The sequence below is a fragment of the Argentina silus genome, assembly GCF_951799395.1.
Source record: "Argentina silus genome assembly, chromosome: 19".
Taxonomy (NCBI): domain Eukaryota; kingdom Metazoa; phylum Chordata; class Actinopteri; order Argentiniformes; family Argentinidae; genus Argentina; species Argentina silus.
Genome location: NC_139673.1, coordinates 7321374 through 7349320, shown reverse-complemented (window position 1 = coordinate 7349320; position 27947 = coordinate 7321374). Strand labels below are relative to the sequence as shown.

The 27947-nt window shown below is 44.6% G+C and overlaps 2 protein-coding genes across 2 annotated transcripts; both read right to left on the bottom strand.

Moving 5' to 3' along the window:
* Positions 1–921: 921 nt before the first annotated feature.
* Positions 922–11593, bottom strand: lpcat2 (lysophosphatidylcholine acyltransferase 2). The gene is made up of 14 exons (XM_083690711.1): positions 11291–11593; positions 10699–10841; positions 9605–9822; positions 9015–9127; positions 8133–8193; positions 7068–7126; positions 6594–6628; positions 6165–6219; positions 5579–5661; positions 5193–5318; positions 4277–4430; positions 3764–3862; positions 3068–3209; positions 922–2754 (listed from the first exon to the last, which is right to left on the bottom strand). Exons 1-14 carry the CDS (start codon positions 11399–11401, stop codon positions 2579–2581), a joined length of 1575 nt encoding a protein of 524 aa, XP_083546837.1. The 5' UTR covers positions 11402–11593; the 3' UTR covers positions 922–2578.
* Positions 11594–12511: 918 nt separating this feature from the next.
* mmp2 (matrix metallopeptidase 2) lies at positions 12512–27140 on the bottom strand. Its single transcript, XM_083691366.1, has 13 exons — positions 26803–27140; positions 25948–26174; positions 24851–24999; positions 23781–23909; positions 23393–23566; positions 22591–22764; positions 21249–21422; positions 20647–20802; positions 20300–20426; positions 16790–16926; positions 15124–15283; positions 14533–14642; positions 12512–13726 (listed from the first exon to the last, which is right to left on the bottom strand). The coding sequence occupies exons 1-13, from the start codon at positions 26956–26958 to the stop codon at positions 13623–13625; spliced, it is 1977 nt and encodes a 658-aa protein (XP_083547492.1). The 5' UTR covers positions 26959–27140; the 3' UTR covers positions 12512–13622.
* Between the last annotated feature and the right edge of the window lie 807 nt (positions 27141–27947).

Below are 27947 nucleotides of genomic sequence, written 5' to 3'. Positions count from 1 at the left end.
TCTGCCAATATCAATATTATATATAATATTATAATATAATATCTAATTGCATGCATAACAATGTATTCACCTGGGAAAACACAACACAGCTGTTATGAACGAAATACGTTGTATTTACCAAATCTACTCCTACTGTAGGCCTATATTCCTTCAATAAATCGTTGCCTGTTTAGTGGGTTTTGGCAAATAGATATAAACCAACAGTGAAAACGCATTAGGTAAATGTATGTGAAGCATACATAACTGTCTCTGTTATGAAGTTGAAAGGGCATATTTGTCTCACAGTAATACAATAGATGTGTGAGTAAGAAAGTCAACTATTGAAAAAAAGTATTTTTTATCAATATTTGCACAGGGAGATAACAGGATACAGGTTACCTTTACATTACTTGAACCTAAGCAATGACCTAATGCAACTTGTGAACTACTGCATATCAATCAAGTAACACACACACACACACACACACTTTATTGTTTCTGGCACATTCTTCGAAAATATGCCAATGCTTGAAATCATACACAAAACAAATGCAGCCCGATTCTGGCAGGAATATTGGTCCTGCAATATTCCTTATGAAGCAAGCCCCATCTCAGTCCTCCTCCATCCCCTCAAGCAATTGATTTTCTTTGTCTAGTTTGTGATATATACGTTCCTGACATTGTCCTATAAGGTCAAGTACTCTGCAGTCAGGAGTCATTGCCTGAGCTGGAGGTAGAAACAAATCGAACAATCACTTGCTTGCACAAACACGCGTAGTGCGCACACCGCTGGAGGACAGAGCCAGCAACGTGGACGACCACTGCCATCTGGTGGTGGTTTAAAGAATAGCAGCACAGGCTATTTTCAAGGACTAACAGTGAGAAAACACCTCATTAGTCACAAGTAAGATACTAACAAGCCAGCAAGAAGTACAAATCATGGAAGAGTTAAAATTGTACTCAAGTTTTATTGCAAAAAAAGCATTTTTTCTGTATACACAAAAAATGTACATAATTTCAACTTGCTCTGCTAAATAAATAACAATGCTGCTAGTTAATTTGAAACCATACCCCCTGGAATACTCTGTTGTGGATAGGCACCACTTCCTTTTTGCTCACAAATTGCCCTATTTTCAGCAGTTGCTGGGCTTTAGCTGAATGAATACACTGCTGTCTCAGCAACAACGCCCCTTCAATCGAAATGCAAATAGAAACAGATGCAAAGAAAAACCTTTAGCTAATTATACTACAGACTTACAATGCCTGTGTCCCTGAGCGCTGAAAAAGTGTTGAGCACAGCATGTATAATATTTCCAGACATAGCTTCAGTATAGCTCCTTTACCGTTTTGCCAGATTGGGTATTTTAGAAAAACACACCTAATTTACATGTATTCTGCAATCTAGTAACAAAGATTTCCTATTCACACTAAAGTTTGGTTTGGCAATCTTTCACGGGCTTTCCAATGACAAAGACACAGCTATGTACAGTAAAGGGTCCAACCTATAAATTGCTCCCGATTTCACAATAGTATCCACATCAATATCCATTTGAGTATTTTGGGGTGGCAGTTTATGCTTACAGTATGTGAAGTTCATTGGCTTTACGTATGTGTGTTAGAGGGTCGACATTAGAAGTAGCAAAACAGTGACAATATAATGAAAAACAAAACACGATTGGGTGCTCACATGACACCTTTGTATCTAAAATCAAAGCCAGTAACCATCTTCATTCACTCAGTCCTCTGTCTAACTTCACCACTTCCAAATCTAACATTAATATATAGGAACGATGACACAAGGATGTAAAAACTGTTTAACTTTATTCAACCTCGCCCAGTGCAGTAGCCCTGGGTTGCAGCTATGCCAAATCTCTATAAGGCACTAAAAGATGACAGTTAACTAACAATCTATGCTAAAAATTGAATTTTTTTAATAAGGCAAGCATATTATTATATTTTCTAAGTGATTAACACTTTGCTCTGCTGTATTAAAAGAGGTTTCAGTTCTCTAAAATCAAATCAGTGCAATAGACCCTGGTGTATTTGTTCACAGTGGATTGGACTCGGTGGGTCTTCAGCCTATTACGCACTACGGTCCCGACCCAAGCTGTGCCATCCCGTGCCGGACCTCATTCAGTACAGCACGGTACAGAACAGCCTGCTTTCATTTCACATGGCCCATTACAGCCGGGAGCTGAAGTGGGAAAATATGCATTATCGCCACCGAGTGGACAGGGGTGGTTGGACAACCTCACGGTGGCTTGCCCTCAACACGGGCGGGTTTAGACATCGTCATGGCTGCCCGCCCCTCAGTACCGGTGCAAGTGGGTCTGGCACCAGATATGCTGTGGGGCGAGCGGAGCATGCATTTAACAACCCAAACCGCGCTGAGGAACGCTATGTGAAAGATAAAGGCCTGTACTAGCACAGTAATGTAGTCCGTGGCTTTACTGTGCAGTAAACCGAGTTTGGTCTCAGGCTGCGGTCGAAAATTCTTCCCTTCACCAGAAGTGTATTCTATCAAACCAATCCAATGTTTTTTTACATGCACAAGGGGGAAGCGCACAAGTGGGTCGAGAATCGGAAACCAACTGCCGTCTCAGTCGTCTTTCTTGTCAGAGGTGCTGTCTTCCTGGTTCTCTGGGCTGTCGTGATTGGCCAACGACAGATCGCCTGGCTCCATCCCCTGGAGGGCCTGGTAGCGCTGCAGCTCGAGGTATGTGGTGAAGAGCATGGCGTACTCCGGATGGGTCTGGGCAAAGGCCTGGAATTCCTCTGGAATGAAGGAAAGAAAACAGCATACTGTGTCATAACACAAATCATGACATTCCACAGAGTTCCTGTTTCAAATGGGCTATCATTACAGTATGTAGCTTTGACCTCAAGTACTATGACTATCACCCCAAAAAGTGTGCCTTAAGACAGACCCATGGCTCAGCCCAAACTCTGCTGCCTGTTTGACTGTGTGATAGTGACATTAGCAGTATACCTTTAAGATGCCCTGGTTCTGATGTGTCCACAGCGCGGCATACGTACAGTACATCATATGTAACCACCTCCGACCTACAGAGTGACGGGGTACACTAACCGAAGGTGATGTGGCCGGAGCGGTCCGTGTCAATCTCCTTGAAGAGTTTGGAGACGTTCAGGTCACACACACCCAGGGTGGAGCGCAGCAGGGAGGAGAACTCGTCCTGAGTAATAGTCTGGTCCATGTCTGTGTCAAAGAGCTGGGAGACACGGGGGGGGGGGGGGGGGGGGGAAATAATAAAATAATTAAACAATAATACATCTTAATAATAGAATAAAATAAAGGCAATGATTTTAAGTAGTAATAACACACACACTTATGGTAATAACACAGACATTTGCTACTCAACAAAGACATGAATCATCTATCCTTTTGGCCATCATACTAACTTCAAGCTTCAGTACACAGTAGCCCCACTGCAGTGGAGGCTGGTAGAGGTAAAAGAATCGGAGGACGGGCTCATTGTAACGCATGGAATGGAAAGAGGAATGGTATCAAACGCGTGTGCACACGTGTTTGATACCAGTCCTCATTCCATGCATTACAATGAGCCCGTCCTCCGATTTCTGCCTCCACCAGCCTCCCCTGCTCCTCTGACACACAGTTGACATTATCCCTGCCACTGAATGCTCCCTCTATTCTTCTAGCCGTAGGCAGTCCTTCCAGACACAGTCAACTGCATTCCAACTGCATTCCAACTGTGTCCCATCACATGTAGGACAGCATGGAATAAGCGTGTGGTTGTTGCCGTACCTGGAAAGCCATCTGAAGAACCTCGTCGGTGTTGGCTGGCCGACACAAGATAGTCACACCGATGACATATTCTCGGAAGTCGATAGTGCCATCCCCATTCTAGAGGTGGAGATGGAAAAATAATGCAGAAAGATCAATTATACGCAGGAGTCTATGAGCCACATATATAACCTCATATTTACACTGTTGAGAGGTTGAGAAGTACAAGCATTTCAATGTACCGTTCACATCTGTATCCTGTGCGTATGAGAAATAAACTTTGATTTGATTTAACAGATACAATTGCCGTTTAAAAAAAAAAAAAAAAGATAACATTTTTCCTCAGATGAACAATTCATTTTCTTTTTCAGTTATATAGTAGCTTGTTGAGCTGCTCTATGGATATTGGAGAGGGTCATCATACAGTACTAAATCAGCAGGGACCTTACCCAACGTCAGTCACGAGGGGGAGAGAAAGCACTGACAGTCAACAGAAGACTAAGACTAACAAGCTAAAATGTGCCTGGTTCTCACCCTGTCAAAGAGAGCAAACAGCTCCTGCAGGGCTGGGCTGGTGGGCAGCTTTAGGAAGCTGGCAAACTGGTCGATGGTGATCCTGCCGCCCTTACAGGAGCAGGCCATGGCGGCGAAGCCCTCCAGCTCCTTCTTCACATTGTCCCACTTCAGGCTGGGGGAGACCGAGCAGGACACAAGGACTTGTGATGAGGAGGCGGTCGTGTAAGGGAACGTTAGCTCAGCGTGGTTTTACATCAACAGAGAAGTCAATTACTGGTGTTAGCGCACTGTTGCCACGACCACGACCCCTGTGTACCATGTCAGTGCAGTGGATGGGCAGTTACGCAAACCCAGATAAAACCCTCTTCTAAACAAGTCTCAATATGCTACGAAAGTTTGTACGTCACAAACTGCAGAATGTAAACAAAACGGGAGACGGGCGTCTGTGTTATGATCGCTAGCAAAAGAGAGTCAGTGCGGTAGCTAACTCACGGTAAATTACCTGCAAGCTTAGGTTAACCTTGTGCCAAATCAGAACATATTTACCATTCATTATCTACTGCTCAGATTTACTTTCGCAAGCAATCATAACGATGAAGACAAGTTAACATTCTGCAGTTTGTGACTTACGATACAAACTTTTATAGCATATTGAAAGTGCTTTGTGGTTTAGGAGGAAGCTTGTTCTGGGTGTACTGCAGCTGGGTGCAGTAACACAGGGTGGCGCAACCAGAGGCGGCTGATGGAGATAGAAATCGGAGGACGGGCTCATTGTAATGCAGGGAATGGAATGAGGAATGCGTGTTTGATACCATTCCTCATTCCGTTCCATGCATTACAATGAGCCCGTCCTTTGATTTCTACCTCCACCAGCCTCCCCTGGGCGCAACAGTGTGGCAACAGCACCGTGGTAGTCGGACACGGCCAGCCTTACTTGAGTTTGCGGCTGATCTTGGTGAACTCCACCAGTCCAGCCTCCATGGGAAGAGTGAGCTCCCCCGCTGTGATCATCAGACGACAGTCCTCATAGGTGTGGTCTGTCACAGGTATACCCAGAGCCCTGCGCACGCACACACACACACACACACACACACACACACACACACACACACACACACACACACACACACAGCGTTAACTATACAACTATATGAGCTATATATATATTTAAGATGAAGATAATAACAATATCAAGAAAATACATTTAAAGATGGGCAAACTGACACAGAAACACATGCACGCACACGCACACACACAGCCCTGAAGACATGGTGAGAAGGTAGAGATGACATTCATGTGTACACATGCACACACACTTACTGGGCCATAATCTCTCTCACTGTCAAACCAAACAGAGCTGGTTTCTTCTTCTCCTCCTCCGTGGGGATCTGTGGGGGGAGGAACTGGAGGACAGAGGGCAAAGGGACTAACCAGGAAGTATGAACAAACCCAGATCACCACATCAAGCATGAAACTGCAACCCTCTCTAACCAAATATTTCTATTGCCAAACACTGAACTGAGATGTACAGTTAAGCCTACTAACAATAACACAATGGATTGGAAGATAGCCTGCAGGGGAGGCTAGTGGAGGTAGAAATTGGAGGACAGACTCATTGTAATGCATGGAATGGAATGTGGAATGGCATCAAACACACATTTGATACCATTCCTCATTCCATGCATTACAATGAGCCCGTCCTCTGATTTCTCCCTCCACCAGCCTCCCCTGGTAGCCTGTCACTGTACAGTAGTCTCACTAGTCAAACTCTCCGTAGATGGAGAGATTAGACCTGCAGACCTGAGGTTAGTCAGCGTGTGGTCTCAATGAGTCAGCATGCAGCAGTGGTAAAGCAGTGTGGTGCAGAGAAAACAGAAGAGATAAGATGCACTCTGCTCATACAGACCTCTATTTCCACTGTGGTGTACAGCTGGCACAGAGTGAGAAGAAGCAGGGTCCCGCTGGAAGACAATCACAACATCACCTTCCTCTATTCAAAGTGCCTAAGGCCCATACTGGAACTCAACTTTGATATGTACTGACTTTGTTTTGGAATACAAGACATAACATAGCCTCAAGGGTGAAGTAGTCTCATCGGTAATGCCAGGGAGGCCATGGGTAATTGTCGATATTGCTCATGCTACGCTGGGGGGCGGGGGGTTGCTAGTCCAGAGACGTGGGTAACAGAGAAAAAGGAGAACTACTGTGGTGCAAACGGAAAGGCCCACAGCAACCTCACTTCTGTAAACTTGAGTGCAATGTCATCTCTCATCTGTATTGCAATGTGGCGCCACTTATTGTGGCGACATGTTTTTCCACAAAAAAGCACACTTACGAGCTGAAGCCCTGCCACGTCCACGTCACCGTGTCCTGGAAAGCAAACAGAGGCACTCCCAGTCAGATGTTTCATGCCGGTACGAGGGCTGGTTTACTAGTGTCATGTTCTCCTTTTTACAGTCTAGGGTCAGGTTGTCAAACTATACCACAAGCGATGCGCGTTCGGGTTTTGTCAGCCACAGGAGAAAAAAAACTAACTCACTGTAGTTGACACCGGACACTGAAGCAGCATGTCAGCGAAGCAAGCTTGTGTCGCTGAAGTATCTTTTTGAGCTTCAAGTCTATTTTAAATCTTCCTACGTGCGCCTCTGAACTGAAAAAGTGGCTTGTGCTGTTGATTTCTGTTTCCGTTTCGCTGCTTTCAGCTAATTTATTTTACGGCAATGAAACCCGATGCTTGCAGTGCAGTTTGACAGTCAGTCTCACTTATCTATGTATTCAAATGGGAGGAGGTGTGAAGGACGATACCTACCAGCCTGTTAGGGTACCTCATGATCACTGGCTGCACTGGGACCCCAGGGATGAAGGCACCTGGGGGGGGGGGGGGGGGGTCAGGTACAGAGTGAGCCTCTTGACCTTAATTGGTCACAGACACTGAACACAGACACACACAGGCAGACACACACACAGGCAGACACACACAGGCAGACACACACAGGCAGACACACACACAGGCAGACACACACACAGGCAGACACACACACAGGCAGACACAGGCAGACACGGCTAATCAAAAAAGAGTGAGGGGTACGCTAGAGAGAGTGTCACGTTTACATTAAATGCAACAGTAATCAGTCAATAGTGACAGGACCATGTGCTAGATTTAGACAGGATTATCTGACCCAGATCAATAGATTCTAAATCATTCAGTTAGTCCATGCAAATCTGTCTGCAAACGTAGCCCACGTATCCACAGTTGCAACATTGCAAGTCGTGGCTGAAGACGCAGTCTCTTTCTCTGAAGTTTTGTCATCAGTAAATGTAACCTATTCTGTGTAGGGAGCTCTGTTCCAGGAAGTCATAGACACAGGTAGGGCCCCTTCCTTCTGGAGAAAGCCTTTTTGTTTGCATCAGGTGAGCACACAATGAGGAACACACCGTGAGTGAATAGGGGGGTGTTGTGATCAAAACACACCACTGGAACTAAGCGTCACACACCATTCTCCATCCTGTTTGTGTATTTGCATTAAGTAAATGACACCACTAACATGGTCATGGAATGCAATGTGTCTGCACTATATACAAATGACAACCAGCCTGTTATTTCGAACACAGCATGGGATATTGTATATGATCACACCAGGGTGGCTGGTGGAGGTAGAAATTGGAGGACGGGCTCATTGTAATGCATGGAATGGAATGAGGAGTGGTATCGAACACACGATTTCTACCTATACCAACCTCAACTGGGTCAAACATGACATTCACACCCTATCAGTTCTGTATCAGAGACAAAGGCTTCACACCCTGGGCAGTACAGTGTATACCCCACCCAGTAGAAAAGTCAACAAAAAGCCCAGTAGAGATTAGAACACACCTTGTTTGAAGGTGATAAGACATGAGCGATTAGTACACGTTCCCTCTGGGAAAATCAGGACCTGGAACAGAAAACCATAATTCAACCATTATTCAGGGGCAGTGACCCGGTATTGTGTTTCTATTTTGAAAGCAGTCAGTGGCCTGACCTGACATAGATAGGGCCTATGAAACTGGAGCCGTTTGAATATTTTCAAAATGCATCCTTCCCTTCCTCCCTTGAAGTCGTCACTGATCGAACATGACGGGATTGGTCAAAGCAAGCTTTTCACTGCATCACTTTCACCAGTCATGTTATGTCAGATCAGTGACTTCTTCAAGATAGGGAGAAAGGAAGGATGCATTTTTAGAATATTGGAACAGGCCCTCAGGTTGAAGCATGTGGATGTGACACAAGGAAGTCCGAAGTGCTCCTCCTAAATAACGTCCTAGTTTATTCTTCCTTTCCCAGGCTTCTTATGAGGCCGAGGCTAAGCAAAACAAGTCATGAATTCAGTTATGAGAAATCACCGGCAGTATTCTCTCATGCCAGACTCATAGACCTAGGATTAGACTGGCAAACAGTTTGCTTTGAATGCTCAACATACAGAATCACTGAAAGTTTGCAGTCGTATATCCATTTGTGAGGGGAGCTTTTCTTCCTTAAAGTCATTATTTATGGATTTATTATAATCATTGACAAACACGGGTCGGTTACCGGGAGCTGGCAGGCAATAGAGTGTAGGGTGTCTGTGACACAAGGCCTCCCCCATAGTGCTTGCAATAATTGTAATATTGTAAGATATGTGACTTCCTTCTAGAAAGGAATGCTAGAAAATATTTAACCGTACTGGAACAGGGCCCTTGTGTGTGAGTGTGAGAGAGAGAGAGAGTTGTGACAGACCTGTGGCCAGCGGCCTCCAGACTTGGCTCTGCTCTCTATCTCCAGGATGGTGTTCTTGCGGGAATCTGGGTCCTTCCTGGACACCAGCACTGGCTGGAGACAGCGTATGAACCCTGTGAGGCAGACACATCCATCAGACACTCACATACACTGAAACAGAAACAGTGTCTAACACACACACACACACACACACACACACACACACACACACCTGCAAACATATCAACCACACACATAAATATAAATACATAAACACATTGTGTACATGTAACAGGCATCACGTTGCCGCTTCCTCGAGTCTGGAACCTGCCTCCTCTGTAATGCCGACCCATGTGAGGTGACAGCCTCCGAAATACCCAATGTGAACCAGCTATGCCACGAAAAGCTAGCAATTCAATGGCGCGGGTGGGGGGTATTTGAACTTGAGGTTTGAATTTTACCATCTCAACTCGGTTACACACACAAACAGATACACAACATGTACACATGGACACGCACACCTCCCTCACATCATTTTTACCCATTAGCCCCTTCTCCCTTAAACCTACGGTCCATCTAAAAAGGCAACAGCTGAATAAGATGACACTCACTGCCAAATATAGGAGTGTCCAGGTTCTCGGCACGGGACACAAGGGAAGGCAGGCCCGCTACGATGCACACGATGCCATCAAAAAAGGTGGAGTGGGGTGCTACAGCCAGGATGGGGGCCTCCCCGCTGCTAACCTGCTGCCCCTTCACCACCACCCGGAAGCCCATGCAGAAGTAGTACATCCTACCCAGGGCAGCCATTACCCTCCGACACATGAACCTGTGTGGACCCAATCAGACAGACAGGGGTCAGGATCTGAAGTTCACACGCACACGCACGCGCACGCGCGCACACACACACACACGCACAGTCGTTAGACAAGCACACAGTAGTACACATAGTAACATATTGGGACCTTGACCCTTTAACTCCTTTAAGCTTTAATAGTTCATTAACCAGTAAACTCATGAAACCTTGGCCTGGTTACACACACACACACACACACACACACACACACACACACACACACACACACACAACCAACTGCCCTAACACCCGCCAGCCTGCAAGTGTGTGTGCACGTATGTACACACAACAGACACTCACACAATAAACCACCTATGAGAACTGTAGAATATTGACTCTTTCTGCTGCAAATGTGGTCTGCTTTTGAGTCATAGCACACAACACATATCGAGTGCATCAGGTCTACAACAACCCCCCTTTCCCTTCTGAGAAGAGGAAGTATGTGGTAGATAGTGATGGGGGGGGGGGGGGGGGGGGGGGGGGGGGGGGGGGCAAGATCTAGAGAAGTATGCTTCAACAGCAGAACAACCTGATATCCTGATAGTCCCAGCTTTTCTCGAATATCCACTACAATCAGTGTGACATTGCAAAACCAACGTTTGTGTCAGTTTCAAAATGAATGAAGAGACCACTTAATACAGTACATAAACAGAGGGTGATGAGTTGGTGTTTATCAGGGGAGGCTGGTGGAGGTAGAAATCGGAGGATGGGCTCATTGTAATGCATGGAATGGAATGAGGAATCGTATGATAGCATTCCTCATTCCATCACATGCATTACAATGAGGGCTGTCCTCCGATGTCTATCTCCACCAGCCTCTGGTGTTTATGTAGCATGTTTATTATTTACCGTCTCCATCCGGTCATGGGCTCCACTGCTCCTTTCAGCGGGTGCATGAAGGTTGTTATGACCGCAACTGGCCATGTTACCATGAGAACGAGCGCAAGAAGGATGGCACGAACTGGAACCAGGACAATTCCTAGGAGTACACACTGCCAGAGGACGCGGACACACACACACACACACAGAGTCTTCATTGACATAACCAAGCACATATTTGGCATACTATGTCTTTAAAAAAAGCCACAACACACTTCGCGTATTTGTGACCAACATGGGTGTGCAACCACTGACCAGGGGATAAGCACATTACTCTAGAAATCCACATCGTTATAGGAATTTCTAGAAGGCACACAAATGCCTCCATTGTTAGCGTTGCATAATAACCAGGCTTTACAAACGGGTTGTCAGGTTTTCATCGGATCAGATTAGCTATGTACCTGTGCATAATCACATCACCAGACCAGAAAAAACACCCCGTGCCACGGACATGGTCGCGCTGCCCGCGGTGGGAAGGCTAGATGTTATGGTAACAGCCGTTGGTTTACACATATAACACAGATATGAATGAACGAGCAATTGATATACACGTTATACTCACTTTTATTATGTCAGCCCTGGCCAATTTCACATCTTGGACAAACGGGTTTACGACCGCTGGAAGAATTAGCGATTGCTGCCTGGGTAGAGCGAACACTCTCTGCGGCGGCATTCTAGCTGTGTGGCGTCAGGTTGCGGGGAAATTACTCAGGTCTTTCTCAATGAGAACTTCTGCTATCACCCGACTTCCTCGATCCGAATCCGCTTCCCCCATCGCCCTCTGGTCTGTGCGATAACATCATTCACTACAACGACGATAGAAACCGAGAGGGAGGACGAGAGTGAACTCGCGCTGTCCACTATGGCTGTGTGTGCTTACTTTTAGGCCCCACCTCCTACTGCATAGGGTTTAAATCGGATTGAGCCTTTACTCCCAAGAGACTGCACCGAGTGGATGTGAAAAGCCCTTGAGTGAAATATGAAGTGGGAGTCAAATAATGTTTCATGTTGAGGACAAAATACGTAGCCCATAATTAAGAAAGGGCCTTGCATGCATTTTCATGCGACAGCACAACACAGATTTAATAAGCAGTCAGCGCAGGGTGCAATTCAAACAAGACATAACCTGAATGAAAATATTGCCTCTGGGGCAGATAGAGGCTATGTTCATACTAGCTACAAATTGAGGTCAAGCTGTTTTCAATCGTTAAAATGTCTGGCTGCAATGTAGGAAAATTATATGTCTAAAGGGCGTAATGTGGCTGGCGTGATGACGTACTCCGTTATTTCTCATTAATTAAGCCAGAGCACAACCATAGTCCATCCACAAGATGGCGCCCTCTAGTCAAACATGTTGTTTTCATTGTCCACAGTGTGGCACTGTGATTTGTGCAGACACCAAGAATTACCTACATGTAATAAATTACACAGTAAAATTCCAATTCATTTCCCCAAAAGCTTCGTAGCTTAAATAGTACTTAATATCTCCCCACAACCCAGCTGCAAAGCCACCAAAGAGTAACACTTGTAAACACTTGTAATTGTAAAATCAAGGTCAATCTGCTGCTCTTGAAATAACACAAATTCGTTAAATGAACTGTGTGCTGTCCAAGGAGAAGCATGGGCCTGGATCATCAAAATAAATAAAGTGCTACTTAAGCTACGAAGCTTTCAGCAAATGACCCCAAAGGACACTCTTTACAGTGTGGGGCTAAAAAAAACAGATTAGCCCACTGTGATACTCTGTACTTGTCTGTCTTAAACATCGTCAGAAACATTTATTGACCATCCATCTTTATTTTTTAACAACAGAGAATGACAAAGTGCACAAAGCATACAAAACACACAAATCAAAACAAATGACTGTAGTGTAAAATCAAAAGAAACATGAATACAAAAGATTATTAAACAATACTTTCGCCTTACTTTCTTGTCATGATTCCATCATGCAACAAACCAGATACAGTCTCCAGGCAGCCCGTGCCTTGTATCACTCTGTAACATCCGTAAAAAAAAATAAAAGACACAGAAACAAAATTGAGGTGCCAGTAATTTGGTCTCCATATTTGTGCAGTGCCCCTTTATAGTCAGATACAAAGTGCTAACCATATGAAGAATAATGTGTGCCTTATTTTTTATCCAAAAATGTTTGTCCAAAACATTAAGAAAGTAGTCTGAACAGATGTAAAAAAAAATAAAAACATATTGTAGATTCAGTGATTTCATAAGCACCATTATTGTTCAGACACATTGTGCATATAAATTGAAAATCTTTTGAAATGTATTGCACAACACTGAAATTACTATTGACTCATGGTTTAGATAAAGCAGTATATTTAGACATTTATCGAGATATACTCTGCAAATTGTGGATATGGTCGTAAACATGTATCTATATAACATCAATTCTTCATATGGTGCTATACTGCCCTGGTGAACCCAATTTGTATGAACGAGATACCTTACATTATAACACCAGCTGCCTCTGTGTTGTGGACATACCTGATGCCTGAGTTTCTGATAAAAAAAATAAAAACTAAAAATGGGGGGTAAAGATCAGAGTACATCTGCATCAGCACAACAAATAAACTGATAATATCACACAGCAATATAATACAAGATCCAGTTGCCTATGTTCAGCGTGCGTAGAAGGCCCCCCCCCACCCACCCCCAGGTGCCTTAGAGGGGGGGGGGACCTCTCTACCAAGCTAAGGGCAGGTTATACTGGGTGGATGGGAGAACAGTCTGGTGAGAGCATACGTTGGTTGCCATGAATGGCTGCGACAACGTCTGCTCTGGTGACCTCGGCTGTGTGCGATGGCATGGCGACAGGGTGCCCGCGGGGTCAGGGGGTCATCACAGGGAGAGCCAACGGCCACGCGTCTCACTGTTGCTTAGCAACCCAGCCAGTCCTTTGTGATTTCGCCCAGTTTGACAATCTTCAGGCTACTGTCATCCAGCTTGAAATAGTGGGAGCCTTTGAAGAAGTAGCTGTAATCTATGCAACAAACAAAAATTATGGTTAGAGAAGGATAAGGCACGTCAAAATCATCAAATTCAATTCATAATAAAAACCCCATCACGTTTCACCTGGTTCAGGCCATGAGCCCTTGTGGTGGAATATAAAAAAGTTAAACATTGTGGCTAGTGCAACACAATACGACCCCTTTCAGAGTTCATATACATGTAATACACTGTCTATCATCAGTCTCAAGCAGAGGGGGAGGAGGCGGAGGAGGAGGAGGAGGAGGAGGAGGAGGAGGAGGAGATGATGATGTCAGCAGCCTCCTCAGTCAAAAGACCCAATGAGGCGTCAGTGCTGTAGAAGCCGCACCACCTCACTGAAAAGCCTAATTAGCAAGCAGACAGAAACCCCACTGTGAGGGAACACAGGGTGGGCTCTCTCAAACACTGTTTTCTCAGAGAGTGGAGAAGCTCTGTGTGATGGGGGGGGGGGACCACCGGACCACCTTACAGGCAGCCCTCTCTCTTGGCCCTACAGTCCCTCTCCTCCTGCCATACAACTCTTCTTCTACTACATGATCTGACCGACCCTGGAAAAATGACCTCAGTGGTGCTAGCAAGGTTACGGTATCTCTGGGCTCTTGTTGTTGGAGGCAAGGTGCCAGACATAATGAGGGGGGTTGGCTGGGCTGAGCTGGGCTGGGGCTCTAACTGCCAGGAATGCGAGCCTGCAGCCAGTATGTCAGTTACTACAGACAGAAGCAGTCCTGCCCACACAGGCCCCTAGTACCCCCCTCTCTCCTTCCCTAATGGGCTCAGGCTCAGCTGTGTTCTGCTTACCGATGCCATCCAAACTGAAGGCAGAGTCTATGCCATCGGGGATGCCATTCCAGGAGTCAGCAATCAGCTTGGGGAAGCCAGCGTCCATCTTTTTCTTTTCCTCGTTGTACCTGAAGGAATAGCACACACACCAAGGCCATGTTACCATGTGTAGCTGGTTATGTTTTTGTTATGTTGATGTGCTGCTACTGTGCTGCAACTTCATGTCTTGTTTCGAACCTAATTTTCCTCATTGAGGACAATCTATCTATCTATCTATCTATCTATCTATCTATCTATCTATCTATCTATCTATCTATCTATCTATCTATCTATCTATCTGTCTGTCTGTCTGTCTGTCTGTCTATCTATCTAGTCAAGAAAGGGTTAAGTAAATATTTCATACTGCACAATACACCCCCCTATGTGTATGAGTAGAGGGAGCTGTGGTTGGTACTATTTTACAGTCCTGTGTTTATAGTCACACTGAGAACCCTAATTAGAACCAGGCATGGGCACGGCTCAACACTGCAATAACAGGCAGTGACATCATCATTACGAGCCATAGGGTGGATGATGGACAGAAACGCGTTTGGGGCGTGTGTGACTCACCTCCAGAACTTGTCTCCTGCAAACAGGTAGGTCTTCTTGTTCTTCTTGAAGTTATATGCCGCGTCTATGCGCTTCAGGTCGGCAGGTAGGCCCAGATGGGAGATCCTCTTCGGATAGCCTTTCTCCACCACGTCCGCTTTGTAGACCCACATCTCATTGCCTAGGGGAGACAGCAAATCAGCTCACATCAAGCATCCATAAGTGAGAAAATACACTGTAGAGTATACTACTATAAGACTTATGGAGGGTGTGCTTGAGGGCACAGTGCCTTCACTGTTGATCTTCATCAACACTAAGTGATTACATTGTGTTTACTGCTGTAACAATTCACTCAAATGTGAAAAAAAGGGATGGTTGACTACTCTGACACTTCCATGTGATTGTATATACTGTACACTGTCTCAAACTCGCGGCCCGCGGGACGATATTTTGTGGCCCCCTACTTGACATCAAAGTTTAGTGTTTTAGTGCGGCCCGTGCGTGTTTCTCAAACGCACCGCTGGGCGTTTTATATATTTTTATCACTTATGGGCTACCATAGCTCAGGCTCGTGACAGCTTCCGGTGGTGTTTGTTGACAAGTTAGCCAACGCGAATTAGCGAATTCTTCCTGAAATTGTCTGTGCTCGTCGCCAACCTTTCTCTTCACGGCAGGTTTTTTTTGGAATACTTTAAACCCTTTTTTTGTGGAATACTTGATGCGGCCCAGCCTCACCCAGACTCTACCTCCAGCGGCCCCCAGGTAAGTTGAGTTTGAGACCCCTGCAAACGGTACAGTATCTGTGTTGTTGTCAAACAATCCAGATGGTTCTAAAGTGCATTTCTTGGTTATTGAGTTTTGTCCAGCTGCCCGATCACTCAACTCAGCGATATAGAGAGCTGAAGGGCAAGCGGCTTTGTTTCCACTCTTAAATGCAGATAAACTTCCTTTTTAAAACTCCAAAAGACATAACAAAATAAGCTAGATAAGCACTAAAAACCTACTGGATCGATCGATCGATCAGCACAGATATTTTCCATCTCTAATATAATAATGTATATTAAAAATAAAGCTATATGGACCCATTAAGCGACTGTAGGCTTTATCTTGTGTCTGTGGAGAACTGGATAAATGATTTAGGAAATTATCTCATAACTTTACAATTTGAGGGCTGGACAACAAATCGTCCTTGATGGCCAAGCATAAATCTCCTCAAAGAGAAAATATGTTTTGGAGGATCTCTAATTTCAGTCTTAGGAGCTCTGAGTTCTTCTCATGCAAATATGCTCAAGGAGAATATCATGATACTACAATGCAAAGTATGTCTTACTAACCACTAATAACTACAGTCTAATGTTATAAAATGTCCAAAATGTCCAAACCACAAACCAAAAGTATACTTAGCCAATATTACGACTCCTAATATTACACTTCTTGGAAATAGACAAGAAGTAATTTAAAGGAAAGCAACCCAGTGTTCGGGTAGAGACTGCTTACATTCAGTGTTTGGGTAGAGACTGCAGCCATTCTTCATGAGAATGGGATTGTCTGCTTTTCTGATCACGTCAACATTAAGTTGAAGTTACATGAAGATGACATACTGTATTGTAAATGTATGGGATCTTTGATGGCACTCCCAGCTATCCATTCCACAGGAGATGAGTCGGGCCATTCTAACATACAGTACCTGCAAAGAATACAGTGTTGTCCTCCATTGGGTTCTCATAGGCAGCGTCTATCACGGCGGGCAGGTCAGGCCAATAGGTACCCACTAGCATGGGGCCGGTAGCCTTGCCCCTGAAGTTGACTGACCTGAACAGGAACCTGAGAGAAAGGAGAGGAGAGGAGAGGAGAGGTGGAGAGGAGAGAATAGGAGAGGAGAGGAGGGGAGGGGAGGGGAGGAGAGGAGAGGAGAGGTTAGTGAGAGGAGAGGAGAGAAGAGGAGAGGAGGGGAGGGGAGGAGAGGAGAGGAGAGGAGGGGAGGGGAGGGGAGGAGAGGAGAGGTTAGTGAGAGGAGAGGAGAGAAGAGGAGAGGAGGGGAGGGGAGGAGAGGAGAGGAGAGGAGGGGAGGGGAGGGGAGGAGAGGAGAGGTTAGTGAGAGTGAGAGTGAGAGTGAGAGGAGGGGAGGAGAGGAGAGGAGAGGTTAGTGAGAGTGAGAGTGAGAGTGAGAGTGAGAGGAGAAGAGGGGAAAAGACGGGAAAAAGAGAGAGGGGCAGTGTGAGAGCTTCAGTCGGTCCAACCACAATGGTCTGATTCATGAGCATCTGGTTCTCGTTAGGGCCAGGGAGGCCGACGCCAGCGGAACAAGCCTCATCTCGCCCGGAGCTCCAACAGGCAACTGCTGCAACAACAGCAGCTTCCCAAATCTTTTCCACTGACCTATTTCTCAAAGAGCAACATCTCTCAAAGATAGAACAGATAAGTCCTGCTAATGACTGATGTTCTAATGGGTAGCAAAACAGAGAACTAAGCAGCAATACATACATTGATACATAGGTTTATACAGTATGTTAAACATTGCAAGTTTGAAGATTGTGTAATTTTGAATAAAACAAGCCCCTCTGACCCTAAATGACACTGAACAGGAAGTGTGAGCATGCTGGAGATGCTACGTCTGGGACACTGTGGGACCTGGGGGTTTTCCTTTCAAGCCTGGCTCAGTAACCTGGCCATTCCTTACAGATGTAGCGGAGTTGATTTGGAATCAGACTCTTGTGATGAGGTAACCCTGCCTGCGACTTCTAAGCCTAGATATAGCCCTCAGAAACTCACATTTGAGGGATGTCTCATGAATATCATAGATTATTATAGCGCATTCTCGTGTGATTTTGAGGAAGAGGGTGTGATTTTCCAAGTGTGTAAAGTCTGGAATATCTATTTGGGGAGATACGTGTGCAGTTTTTCAAAATGGGAATACCAAATCTTGGAAATCAGAATTGGGCAATCTCTATCTTCCCGTTCAGCAGCAACCTAGTAAAGTTAATAGGCCAGGAATGGGGTATGTTCAATGTAGGGTGTATTTGATACCATTCCTCATTCTGTTGCATGCATTACAATGACTCCGTCCTCTGATTTCTACCTCCACCAGCTTTGACTGGTTCAGTGAATCAACCTCAACTCCCCACCTTCTGCTGAGTACACAATAAAACTAAGCCACCATCTTACTCATCCCTTCCTGTCCAGATCTGCTCTCCATCAACATCACACGGTGCCAGAAGCCCAAAGGGAACGCTGTGTTCACTACAAGCATCCGCACTCAAATAAACACTAGCCGAAGGACGCAACACACCTTTTAAACTGATACCCACCCTCTTTTTCCCCCCCTATTCCTGCAGATACTGACACAACCCTGATACAACCTCAAGGCTAGCTATTATACTTTCCACTCGCCGTCTCAACGTGTTTTTGTCTGAGAAGGACGTCACCGACAGAACCCTAGTCTCTTTCCCTAATCTGTGCTCGGTGTGCGTCTCCATCTTTCCTCCCCTCAGCACACTGCCTTATGGCCCAGATAGCTAAACCAGCTGCTGACGAGAGGCCCAGCTGTGAATAACTGAGGACCACAGTAATCTCACCACTGACATCTGAGGGGCAGCCAAAATGGCCCGAGAGTACAAATGTCACGCAGTTATGTGTGTTTGCTATCACAACTCTTCCTTAATTCTTCCATAATGGCATTTCCACCCATATGAGTGACCTAAATGGGACTCTGTAATTACAGCTGTGATTGAATACGCGTCATTGTCAATGGTCAAAGTCTTCTTCTTTAAACCCTTTAAAATGCAAGTCACAGGGTATGAGATTTGAATTTAGTCTCTCATGAGCCAGCCAAAGCTCCAGTATTCTGTCAACACCAAACGGCAGGGCTATTCTGTGAGAAATCGGATCCTCTTTGTGGAGGATTGAGCATTAGACAACAAATAGCCTTCAAAAACAGTTTAAAAACTAAATAAATCAACACATGAACAGGAAGGTAGTCTCTAAAACACAGATTTACTATTGAGAGATGATCAGTAATATCAGTAAAAACAAAACATGATCAGTTTGATTCAAGTGCCATTAGATGGTCAAGTCAACGTTCCATCACCGGTTTTAATGTGGCACTGACACATCCTCAAACCAGTCAACAGGCTAATAGTCTACGCAGCAGCCTTCAGCCAGGTCAGTATTCCAGTGTTGAGTAAGTGTTAATGCATAGAGAACCACATTTAGGTGAAACTTAATTCTGAATTAATGCAGGATTTGTAAGCAGGATTTGTGGGTGGTTTCATCGTCCCCCAAACTCAGGGTAGATGTGGGGAAGCCAGGCAGGCTGAATGACTGCTCTCTTTTGAGTAAAGAACTCTACTGGTCTGTTTGCTTTGGAAATCATTGCAAAACACCAATGACAGATATACAGTAATGTTCACCTCAAAAGTGTGGAGCCAAAAACTGAAAAGCGGTCAGAGAATAAACAGAACATAGTTTTGTCTGCTGAATTGCATGCAATATTGCTTGGGTTTAAGCAAGAATTGGTTCTAAACAGAATTCAGCTGTTGTGGTAGAGTGAGTTCAAGTTCCTGAGGGAAAGTCCAATGAGTCATACAGAGTTTAGACTGAACAAAAGATTCTCCTCTCATAGGTTCTACACTACAGTATGTCAGCCAGTCTCAGCCAAGGGAGGCTAGTGGAGGTAGAAATCAGAGGACAGGCTCATTGTAATGCATGGATTGAAATCAGGAATGGTATCAAACACATGTGTAGACCTCCCCTGGTCTCAGCATACATGCAAGTACTGCACACTGAGGGCAGAAGGACAGGCAGCCATTTTAGTTTGCCATGCTTGCTACAGTGGGTGTTTTCTATGGTCACCAATATTGTTATTATAATTACCACAGTCATACTGTAATGCCACCCTCTGAATAGAACAACAGACTGACAAGAGAAAAGAATGCATTTTGAGAATAAACAAAGCCCTTTGGTGTTTTTTCGATTGGTAAAACTAACTTGTGGACTCTGCCCTACTCTTACAACTGAAACATAAACAAGAGGGGTTATGTGTTCATTCTGAGTGCTTTCTGTGGACCTCAGACTGCCAATGTGGTTTTTGAGTAGACAGAGGAAATGTGAGAGCAATACATGTTCAAACTGATGCAGTATAACTGTTGCGTGTAATGACCACTGCAGATGTAACAAGCTTCTCCAGTCAGTCAATTACCTGCCATTAAAGAAGAAAGTCTCTCCTCTGATCTGGGCCACAGCATCAAAGACAACTGGCTCTTTACAGAGGTCCATGGGAGTCACAGGAGTCTGGGTGGGGGGCATGGGCTTGTCTGTGTCAACACCTGAGAGAGAGAGAGAGGCAGGCTGGTGAACAATTTCCTTGCATCCTTCAACAAGAAGAAATGCATTTCCTATCTACAGCAGTGGAGGCTGATAGAGGTGGAGATGTTTTTGATTTCTACCTCCACCAGCCTCCCCTGATCTACAGGACATTGTGCATCATGAGCTTTACAGTAGTTCCATAGACATCATCATGAGTTCTGATGTGCCCTGTGAACTCACCATAGAGTTCCTGAATGCCTTTGATGTCATCGTTGGACAGCCTGAAGTCCTTGGTGTAGGTGTAGATGGGGGCCATCAGGGCTCCAGGGTCCTGAGAGTGCTCCAAGCCCAGAGCATGGCCAAACTCATGGGCCGCAACCAGGAACAGACTGTAGCCTGTGAACAAGCCACCACCAATGGTCATCATGAGAAGTCTACACACATTCAAGAAGTAACAGGTTGACATACATGCAGTATTCATGTGTATGAGAAATAATGTTCCTATATGTATCAATTAGCAAATACAGATCATCAGAAATTAAAGAAAATGAACAGCTCTTGTACCACTACACTCTTAGAAAAAAGGTTCCAAAAGGGTTCTTCAGCTGTCCCTGTGGGAGGACCCTTTTGTGTTCCTCTGTGGAAAGGGTTCAACATCCTGTGTGGAAGGCCCCATCCTGTGTGGAAGGCCCCAAACCTAACCTAAAATGTTTTTTCAAAGGCTTCTCCCACAGGGAAAGCCGCATAACCCTTTTTTGTTCTAGGTAGCAACTCTTTTTCCAAGAGTGTATAATGTTATAAGAACTTACAAAGAAGCAGCATGTCAAAGGGTATCACTATACCTTGATCGGGACAGAAGCCCCACTTGCGGTCGTCATCGTAGCTCTTTGTAGAGGCACACCACATCTTGCCATCACTTCGTCCGGAGGAGGTGCAAGCGTCATAAGTGTCCCCCAGGAATGTGAAGGGGAAGACACAGGGGCTGCCCTCAGAGTTCCCTCCCACTGTTGACATGGCTGTTGGGGGAATCATTAAACCACACGGTTCAGTACCAGAATGTTTTGATCTTCTTGACTGCAGTATGTGAGCGTTCTTTGTTTTTAACCTTTATTCTAGCTGGAAATCCCATTGAGGTCCGATGACAACCTATTTCACAACGTGAAACAGTTACTGTACACACCTCCTGCACACACACCTTAGCTTAAACTCCTCAAGTGGGATAAAACTCTCAACGTCAAGTAAATAAATATGTCATGAAAAAGTTGCACTCCTCCATCATGTCTCACAGGAGAACAGGCTCATTTTAATAGATGGAATGGAATGAGGAATGATATCAAACATGTGTGTTTGATATCATTCCTTATTCCATTCCCTGCATTACAATGAGCCCATCCTCCGATTTCTACCTCCACCAGCCTCCCCTGATGTCTAAAAAACAAATTGAATAGGTTGAAGTGCAAAATGCAGTAAATAACACCAATTCTGGATCCCCTTTGGCCTCAGTGAGAAATGGTGCTAAGCAACCGTTAAGTATCATAACAGCCGTGACAACAGATGTTATTTTGATTTGTTGTATCCAATTTCTTGGGGTAGAAAGCCAAAAACCACCCCCCGTGAAATGGCTTTTATTTTCCTGTGCAGATAATCGTCTTTCTGGGGTGTGGGCTGCTACTCATGGGCCTGTGTTGATTCTTGAGCACTCCGTTTCTTATTCATCGCCTACACACATGGCTACGCCGCGCGGCCGCATTCCCAGCCAATTAGAACCAGATGCTAACCCCAGCAGCCCTGAGCCAATGACACAATGGAAAATAACCCCCGCCATCACACAGGAAAGTACTTTTACTGCCATTCAGTAGACTGCTGCAAGAGTGGAAACCGTGGATCTGGAACATTATTACGGACCAATACACAGGGGTACCGTGCACAGCTTGATAGATATACACACACACACACACACACACACACACACACACATACACACACACACACACACACACAGACACAGACACACACACACACAAACACACTCAAACGCACAAAACATTTTGATATAATCCTCAGAATGAGGTTTCCATGCAACAGCTAAACCTGTTGGCTACCTCAATGCTTATTGCCGCAAAATGGAGCTGAAGAGGGAAAGTTAGGGAAAGAAGACTTTCTATGGCCTAGGCTGATACCCACCAGTTTCAGGGCAGAACCCGTAGGTCTTGTCACGGTCATAGTCCTCACTGGTGGCACACCAGCGGTAGCCGTCGTCACGACCCTGAGTGGTGCAACTGTCATACTTCTCCCCTTGGAATGTGAAGGGGAACTTACATGGAGCTCCGTCCGCATTTCCACCCAGTGTGAACAGCACTGTAACACAGACACACACACAAGCAGTAGTCATTATCTTACAGGGTTTAAAGTTCTTTGTGTTTCCATAACGTCATACAGCCTACTATATGTGTCAGGGGAGGCTGGTGGAGGTAGAAATCAGAGGATGGGCTCATTGTAATGCATGGAATGGAATGAGGGATCAAACACACGTCTGATACCGTTCCTCATTCCGTTCCATGCATTAAAATGAGCGCGCCCTCCGATTTCTACCTCCCCTGCTGTATGTATTTACATGCGATTATGATGAGTGTATACCATAATGTCAGTACCATGGACAGCAACACAAACAGACAAACAAAAGGCTTGAGGAAGCTCTGTATCTAAAAGGAAGTGAGAGTTATCCACGACCCAGATCACAACATCAGTTTCCCAGCAGGCATTCCCACGCACCTACTCTAGTCACAAACCTGGCCTGAAGCAATCTGGGCCATTATAAACAAAAACAGCTTTAAAACACTACCCCAAGAGAGTTTTACAGGCTGCTGAATGCAGTATTGTTGTGTATGCAGTATGTTGTATTGTTTTGATTCGAAGAAAATCCCTTCACATGACTTCATCTTCGTAGGAAAGAAACAACAGCCATGTAGGCAGATGGGGTACTCACACTCATGGGGACAGAAACCGTATTTGCTATCGTCGTCAAAGTTGTAGGTGGTGGAGCACCACAGGAAACCGTCGTCACGACCTTGAGATGTGCAGCTGCTGTACTCCTTCCCCATGAACAGGAAAGGGAACTTGCAGAACTCCCCGTCCGCATTGCCAAACTTCACCTTCACCACTGCCGAAACCAAAGGAATTCAAACAACAGCTACGGAGATATGGAGACCAGCAGGCTTCAATAACGCTATGGAGTCTATGGAGCTATGGAGTCTAGCTCTCTGGGCTTTCATGTGTGAAATGTTTACCTCAAAACAATGTTGACAATAGAGGGGGCAGATATGGATTAAAGTCATTTATACAGTAACTCATCACTCTGAAGACAATACTATTACCTTGGCCATCTCCCAGTGTCCACTGCTCATCATCGTCAAAGTGGGAGTCCCCTCCGATGCCTGGTCCTGGTGCAAAGGCATGAGCCAGGAGGCCATCTTTACCATCAAAGGGGTAGCCGTCACCATGCTCTATAGATACAATCATCAAATATTTAAAAACAAACTGTTGGTTAAGCAGAAGGTCATAAGGGTGCATACAATTTTTGTTTAGTTTATTTGACAATTTTAAAACATAGCACACACATGTTACGAAAACATACATGTATATTGATACAATCATCAAGGATATAACTTCATACAAAATAAAGCCCAGGCCGCATTTGCATTATGGTCCTTGTCGTCTTATTGTGAAATCATTATTTGATTATGATTGATTATTTGAATTATTGTTTTGAAGTAAAGCAATCATTGTTACCTAATCTTCCACATTAGAGAAGCCTTCTCTGACACCGTCTTAAGTAATGTGTATTTGTTTGTGTTTAATCCTTACTGAGCTCTTCTCAGACTGGGTCAGCTAGCGCCAGACTGACGGGCCTTAGGGGTGATGGTATGAGTCAGTGTCTAACGATGACTTAGGCTTTAGTGGTCCTGATAACCTCTCCAAAGACCACAGTCTACAAATGTCCACCAAACCCTGGGAACTTAAGTATAGTTTTGGTGTGTGGGATGAACAAGCATTTCTGGGCTAGGTTTGACCACAAGTCGGTCAAACCAGCTATCATTGTGGTCTTACTTGGGGTCTGGCCAGCCTCATGGCTATTGACTGAAAGGAATACTTTACACATAAAGTATATTTCTCATCAGTCCAGTAAGGTCCCAAACATGTAAGCTTGTCATTTGGATATCTATGGGCTTGTACTCAAAAAGTAATCATATTTTGGGACCATATCAACGGTCGACTGATGAGTAAGTACTTCTTTATGGATTGACTCATCGTAATTGTACAAATACACCCAGATCTTCACCACCAAGCAACAAGAACCAAACTACTGTACTGCGGTTTCTACGTTTTTTTTTTTTTACAGGTTTTTCATCTGCTTACAAAAGGTATGTAAACAGTTATATAATACCGTTGCGGCCGAAATTGATCATGATGTCAGCCTCTCCATCCATAATGCGGGTAAACTTGAGTGGGGTGACATCACTCCACACTTTGAATGCTCTGAAGAAGGCGTCGTTAATCGTCTCCTCGTCCAGATCAGGAGTGTACCCTAAAATCCTTTGAGGTGAAAAACACAGATGAGGTTCAACAGCTAATGTGGTTGGTAATAAACATGACCTCGTGTGGTCTTAAAAAATACCAGGAAGCCATTTTGAAACTTCTGTCCCAGCGTGTGAGATAGAAATCCAATATTTAAATTGAACACAAATCATACAGCTTCAAGGACAAAAGCTATAAAATCCCAGAGTCTAAAGAAGTGCTGTGAGTAAAAGGGCCTTGTGTCAGTTTCCCAAAAGTTTCATAGCTAAAGTAGTACTTAATTTCTCCTAGCAACCCTGCCACAAAGCTGCAAGAGAATAACAATTGGAAAATCAATGTTTACAGGTCAATGCTCTGTGTGTTAACGAACAAAAGTCATTAAATGAAGAACCATGCTGGTCTAGGGGGCCTGGATTGTCAAAAGAGATAAAGTACTATTTTAGCTGCAAAGCTTTCGGGAAACTCAACCCTTGTCTGTGAGTCATCTAGTGTAATTTCCTAGTAAGAGAGTCCAGCCACTAACTCCTTTTAAGTGTGTCTGTGCATTCCTAAGCACAGCCATGAAGACCTGCTGTTGTTTTCATTAGTTTTCCAACCCCCTTTTTAACCATAGCATGCACAGTGAGTCTATGTGGTCACAACTCAGAAAAGGCTACTGATGTCAACAACATTGCTGACTCATTTCTTACCCTCAAATAAAAAAAGATCAAACAAACATACTGAGCACAAATCTGGGAGGAAACCAGTATTTTCAGATTGTGTGTGTGTGTGGTGGTGGTGGTGGTGGGGGGGGGGGGGGGGGGGGCGGCGGGGTTGAGATTACCAACTCCCAACACAAACAATGGGGTGGGGTGAGATGCCCTAGCTGGTCCCTTTGCACAGTGCAAAACAACATCACTAAACATAGATAGGACACAGCCTATTGCACAATTGTATATGAAAAACACTAGCAAATGTGACCCCAACCTGTAGGAGATGGAGTTCTTCTGCCACATGGGTTTCCTGTGGAAGAAGTTGTAATTGGCCACATCTGGAACTCCACAACGGGGCTTCTTCATGATCTCCACCGTTTTGGGGTCGATATCCCCAGTCTCTTGCAGCTTAAAGAACTTCTGCATTTTCTTCAGTGTGTCCTTGAGCACCATGAGGTTGCATCTATCTTGTGGACATTGATAGAACTTGTTCAGGAAGTCCTAGAGTTAGAGGAAAAGGGGACAAGCGTATGGTCTTATTCAGATGCCTTTCAGGTCCCTATCATCATCCATTCAGACATATGTATGCCATCATCCATTCAGACATATGTATGCCATCATCCATTCAGATATATGTATGCCATCATCCATTCAGACATATGTATGTATGCCATCATCCCCATTTGTGTATATTACACACTGGCGCGCACACGCACACACACACACACACACACACACACACACACACACACACACACACACACACACACACACACACACACACACACACACACACACACACACACTGGCATAATGCCATCTGAGTTTAAATTGTTTGAGCTTGTATATTCACTAAGCTTATATAAAGGATTCCTATTACTGACAAAGTGTTTATGTATTCAAAATGGATTTTTTTTCTCCTTTTCAAATATGTTTATGTATTCAAAATGTATATATTTTTCTCCTTTTCAAATATAAAGGCTACTACTGTTGCTGTAATATAGACAGTCTATGTATCTTCATGAATTAAGGAAATATATTTAAATAAACCTTTTAATCAACCATTTAATATCTAACAATTGCACATTTGAGTTAGTAGTATGTCAATAGATGAAGGTTAAACACTTACCAGTGCAACTTCTTTGTCTGTTTTTGGAGTAGTATCGTCCCCAGGGAACTTGATAATGGGCGAAGGGGCAGCATATACTTTCAGAAAAGCGATGAACTGTAGCAAAAACACTTTGAGGACAATGTGTCGAACACTAAATATCGTGTTGCGCCCCATATTTGCCCCGAAAAGAACCGCTATGTAGGTAATCAGTATGGATAACTGCCGTGCGCCCTGCGCTGAAGTCCTACCAGCCTCCTCTGATTCTTTATTTTTTCCTTAACTGGACATCCTGCACCCCAACTTCGTGAACTCATTAAGTCAGTTCTGCTTACACACGCATTTTTTGACGCTCGCTCCTTGAGACTCAACAGAAACTGTACAGACTGCGCAACCTCCAGGTTGGGTGAACTTTTCGGGAAAATGTAACCGGAGACAGGTCCACACGATTTGTAATAGCCAAGTCGCCCCTGAAGGAAATGTAGGCGATGTATTCACACTGCACACCAAGTTATCTTAGCACATGCATGGAAGTGTACAAATGTACTGTAGGGGTGACGGTCGGTCCAGACTGAACGTGCAATTGACACCAACTTGTAAATACAGGCAAAATTGGCACATGCTCGAGGGACACCAGATTTAAGCAGAATTCCCTGTAACACCACCCTGTTTATCTATGTCCATACTGTAGGAAAGTAGGCATCTGGACTGTAATTCTATCACAGAGGATTTCCACCAGGGGTTCCCAAATGTCTTTGTCTGAAGACACCAAATCGACATGAATAATGTCCTGTGACTCCAAAAATGTGATGGCTATGCCAACACATGAGCATGTTTAAAACATGTTGACTTTCGACACGACACTTTATGCGCACATCCAATTGATTGTTCATCTGCACCCGTTTCTAAATAGTTTGAATCCGCTTTGTCTAGCGTATATGACGGACAGGGTTTGAACCCAGGTCCCCCACGTGGGAGACCGTAGTATCTAGGGTGATTCCAAATCATCACTACTAGGGATTAACATGGATAACCGGGATCCCGAGACAGCATCTTTTAAATCATATCCTTTGAGTGTCCTAGGTCATATCCTATTGATGGGTATCACGAATCGAAATGGCCATTGAACAGGAGAACAAATCCCAGATAGATTGTGCCTTTAAAGC

Bases quoted from the DNA above. Each gene is read 5' to 3' on its own strand.
- mmp2 (XM_083691366.1), bottom strand. From the start codon at position 26,958: ATGGGGCGCAACACGATATTTAGTGTTCGACACATTGTCCTCAAAGTG. The intron at 22,765-23,392 runs GTGAGTACCCCA...TCTGTGTTACAG, and splicing joins CGGTTTCTGTCCCCATGAGT to TGCTGTTCACACTGGGTGGA. The intron at 21,423-22,590 runs GTGGGTATCAGC...TTCCCCCAACAG, and splicing joins CGGGTTCTGCCCTGAAACTG to CCATGTCAACAGTGGGAGGG.
- lpcat2 (XM_083690711.1), bottom strand. From the start codon at position 11,401: ATGCCGCCGCAGAGAGTGTTCGCTCTACCCAGGCAGCAATCGCTAATT. The intron at 10,842-11,290 runs GTGAGTATAACG...GTCCTCTGGCAG, and splicing joins CCAGGGCTGACATAATAAAA to TGTGTACTCCTAGGAATTGT. The intron at 7,127-8,132 runs GTGTGTTCTAAT...CCCCCCCCCCAG, and splicing joins TCTTATCACCTTCAAACAAG to GTGCCTTCATCCCTGGGGTC.